General features: G+C 51.5%; 1 protein-coding gene across 5 annotated transcripts in view; it reads left to right on the forward strand.

Annotated features, from left to right (window-relative positions):
• BRD4 (bromodomain containing 4) overlaps nucleotides 1-4,068 on the forward strand; it is a 52,810-nt gene that overhangs the window by 29,824 nt on the left and 18,918 nt on the right. For all 5 annotated transcript variants that reach the window (XM_009322787.1, XM_009322788.1, XM_009322789.1 and 2 more), the window contains one exon: nucleotides 3,507-3,716. In XM_009322787.1, the coding sequence (XP_009321062.1) occupies nucleotides 3,507-3,716 (210 nt within the window). The remainder of the gene's footprint in view (nucleotides 1-3,506; nucleotides 3,717-4,068) is intronic.

Genomic DNA, 4,068 nt, shown 5'->3' on the forward strand with positions numbered 1-4,068 from the left:
CGGAGAGATGGGAAAAAACGATTAGGTTGGGGGAAAGGCTACTAAATTGGGGGGAAAGCTGTTAAATTGGGGGGAAAGCTATTAAATTAGGGGGAAAGCTATTAAATTAGGGGGAAAACTACTAGGTTGCAGGACGTTTGACTCAAGAAACAACCGAAAAAAAAGGAGAAATCAGCTGTGAACAGCTTTGCTGGGTTTTGCTACCTGGAAACCTCGCGGAAAAACCTCCGCGTGACGCAGCTTCCCCCTCCGCTGAAGTCGAAGGAACTTGGAGGAGAACAGCGGCTCCTGAAAAGGCTGCCAGCTCTTCCGCTTCCATCCAGAGGCGAAGCTGCGACCAAGGGTCGAGGAAACGAAGCGGCGGCAAACCCGGCACGCGCGTCCTCCGAGACGTGTCCTCGGTTTTTAGGGGCTCGTATTTTTTTGTGATGCTTTTGTACAAATAGAGCTCAGGTTTGGGCTGGTTTAATTTGGGGCGAGTATACGCTGAGTAAATGTGTGTTTCAGCATGCTTTTAGCGTGAATTTAGTAGAATTCAGCGTCTTACTCATGTTTTTTCTGGATTTTATGGCAAGTAGCTGCCTGGAAAACACGATGCTCACCCTCTGGCTGCTCTTTTCTTCTTGTTTTGGTCTAACGAAGAACTTCGCAGCCTCTTTAGGCGACGTCTTGGAGCGTTTCCCAACCAGCAGCGGAATGAATCTGATCCGAAATTCCAGTCACTCTTGTCGCAGGCTGAAGAGATTCACGGAAACTTGCAGCTTTTCTTTTCTTCGCCCCGTTTTACGGGGGAAAATTCTCAGCGACCGTCATTGCCAGGTGATTCCCTCCGGACCGAGGGCAGTACGAGATCGGGGTTTCATCCGCATCGATCCCGCGGACAGGCTCGGGAACACATCCCTGCAAAGATCAACCGCTCGGGAAACTTCAGTTCTGACAAAGAAGTGAAAAAAGTGATTTTTGCATGTAATAGTCCCCGGAAAACAGGCATTAAATTTCAGGGCAGCCCCACAGTGGCGATGCGACGGAGGTGGGTACCGAAACGCCAACTGGATCCCGCTCCCCGCCTGGTTGAGACCAAGGTGGCACCTCTCCGTTTGCTTTTCCCGCCCCTAGAAAACTGATTTCAGAAATAAAACCAAAAAAGGGAGGTTTCTAGAGCGCTGCTGAGGTTTGGAAACCAGGCTGAGGATTCAAGTTGGGACTTGAGTTCCCGTAAACAATGTACGCGGTGTCTTGCTTAATAGACAGCCCCGGTCGCCGCCTGCCGCGTTACCGCTCCGTCCTGGAAACATCAGCCTCGGAAATAACTCGGTTTTCTGCTCTTTGTTACGGCTTCATCGTCGGAAGTTGATTGCTTGGATTTTCAGGGTTGATGCCAGCTCGTGGAAGAGGTTTATGGATTGCGTTTGTCCCGGCGAGGACGGGTCAGCGGGTACCGGTGATGTACCGAACAGCAGCAGTAAGAATCCCTGATTAAGAAGGCATTACTCAGCTCGTTATCTACTCACAGGGTTTTCTCTTCCGTCCTTTCCTGAGTGGATTCCTAGGGATCCTTCGGACACTGAGGGCTTCTCGTAAGCCAGGTGCTCCGAACTGGCGGATTGCTTTCTGACTTCACTCAAAGGAACTTGAAATTGGCCTTTTCCTGTTCATTAAAAGACGAGATAGGTTTAAAAAAAAACTGAGGAAGGTTTTATTTCTGACCCTAGAGAGTTTAGAAGTCGAGTGTATACGGTGGTGTAGCATTGCCTGCCGGTGGTAATCAAGCACCGGACTTTCTGGTTCGTGGAAAACAATAATGAGGTTGTAAACAGCCATTAAGTGCAGTGAATCAGTGACAAATGTATGTGCCTGCCTCCGCCTTCCCGCAAGCGATGCCCTCGCTGGAGGAGCTGGGGAATCTCTCCTTTCCCTCCAGCATTTTCCGCTCCTTCCCCTGAAATTTGAGCCTGAGCGCGTAAATGAAGTCAGCGGCGTTTCTGCCAGCAGATGGAAGCAGCAAACCAACAGCTACAGCGCCCGAAAGAGCCGTCGCTGCTGAAAAAAAGCCCTGAATAAAGGCCACGAGGAGGCTGAGGATGGAGAACTGCGGTCCAGCAGCGCTCCACCTGCTCGGATTTAAGAAGGAAGGTGGCAAAATAATGTATGTCGAGGTAGGGGAGAGCCCGACGGGTCCTTAAAATCACAAGGATGAGCCCGAACTAGAAGAGCGGGAAGCCTTCAGGAAGGAAAACGTCGCTCCCGCGCTCGAGCGATCAGTTAAATCGGCGTGATTTGGTATCGCGGGGTGTTGGACTTGCTGAAGGGTTTTGGATAAGTCGTATAAATCTATATGAACGTGCGCACGGTTTAATATTTACGGTCCGTTGGGTTTTAGAAATAAACCACAGATCTTGTCTGGTGGGTTTCTGGTCACAGCCAGGCACCCAGGACTTGGAAACTAGAAAAAACAAATAGTAACCGTAGACGGAAAGTCAAACCTCTGGGCAGGGGGAGAAATTATCTTTTATTTTTTTATGACTCGGTATTGAAGAGGTGGACACCGACATTTGTGCCGCCTTCGGGTTGTCCTTCCCACCATCGCTTGAGTCATCTTCGGGGAGGTGCCGGGCTTCTTACGGGCTCCAGAAGGAGCCCGGGGTGAGTTGCTAAGCTCAGAAATAACTGCCTGACTTCTAAACGCCTAAAAGTAGGCGAATCGAGCCCGTTTTCAGGTCTCGCCTTGTAGGAGATGCAAAAAAATGGCATTTTTTTTGTCTGCAAGTGCTTCGCCCTTCACAAGGTGGCACCTTGGGGAAAAAAGACCTCGTTTTGGGGTGCAGGTGGCACTTGTTCCTCTTCTGGGAAACTAAAACAACCACACTGAAAACCCTTCCTTCAGAGAAAGTCAGCAGGCACCGAGAAACGCAGGCGGGCTCTGAATGCAGCCGGGCTCCCCCACCTTACTTACCTGCCTTGCCTTAGGTTTAAATGAAAATGGGGTTTTCTATCAGGCTTCAGGAGGAAAAAGGACTTTCACATTGTTGGGATAACTGGAATTAAACCGGCTTCGCATCCCTCACTCTCGAGGATAAGAGGAAACGTCCTTGCACGAGTGTTTGGGTTGAATCGAGGTGGTTTTCACGGGACATGGGTTGGGAGAATCCAGGCAGGCTGAAGAGGGGATTGCGACAGCGGAGCTGCGGCTGCAATTCCTGCCTTGAGCTCTCCGCGAATCCATTGCGGAAGAAGATGTAGAAGATCTCGGGAACCTGGACGATGCGGCTTTTAAATGAGTCTTGTCCTTCTTGCTGGTAAATTTTCCCCCCCCAGACCATCTTGGAGACGGTCAAAATTCCAAGTGGACTTGGAGCTTTCAAGAAATTATCTGGTCTTGCGACAGGCGGTGTGTTGACTGCTCGGGCAGAGACCACGAGTCCGTAGGGAACGGCCTGGAGATCGCAGCCGCGCTTGTAGGATCCTACCGTGCCAAACCTCGCGTTATTTTTCCCCTCTATTTTCAGGACGTGTTCGAGATGCGCTTCGCCAAGATGCCGGATGAACCGGAAGAACCTGTGATTCCAGCTTCTTCTCCCGTGGTGGTGCCACCTCCCACCAAGGTGGCTCCCCCTTCGTCTAGCGATAGCAGCAGCGATAGCTCCTCCGACAGCGACAGCTCATCGGATGACTCCGAGGAAGAGCGAGCTCAGCGGTTGGCGGAGCTCCAGGAACAGGTACCGCATCCGTCGTGATGGATTGGGGGTGTCCAACGTGTCCTTCTTCTTGAACTTGGTGGCCTCGGGGCCTTTGCTCAAAGCCGTAGACTTCCTAGTTGTACAGTAGTGGCCATCAGCTGCAAAGCGCTCCAAAATCGTTAAAGTGATGCACGAAGGAATTTGTGCTTTCCAGGACGGTCCTTCCAGTTCCTGTTAGGACACACAAGATGGTCCCCCATGGCAGGAATTTGCTGCCTGCACTTTGGTGGTATCTCCTGAGCAGGCAGGACACTCCTGGGCAGGCAGGGACGCTCCTGGGCAGGCAGGGACACTCCTGGGCAGGCAGGGACGACACTCCTGGGCAGGCAGG

Source organism: Pygoscelis adeliae, unplaced genomic scaffold, assembly GCF_000699105.1.
Source record: "Pygoscelis adeliae isolate BGI_AS28 unplaced genomic scaffold, ASM69910v1 Scaffold434, whole genome shotgun sequence".
NCBI classification, from domain to species: Eukaryota; Metazoa; Chordata; class Aves; order Sphenisciformes; family Spheniscidae; genus Pygoscelis; species Pygoscelis adeliae.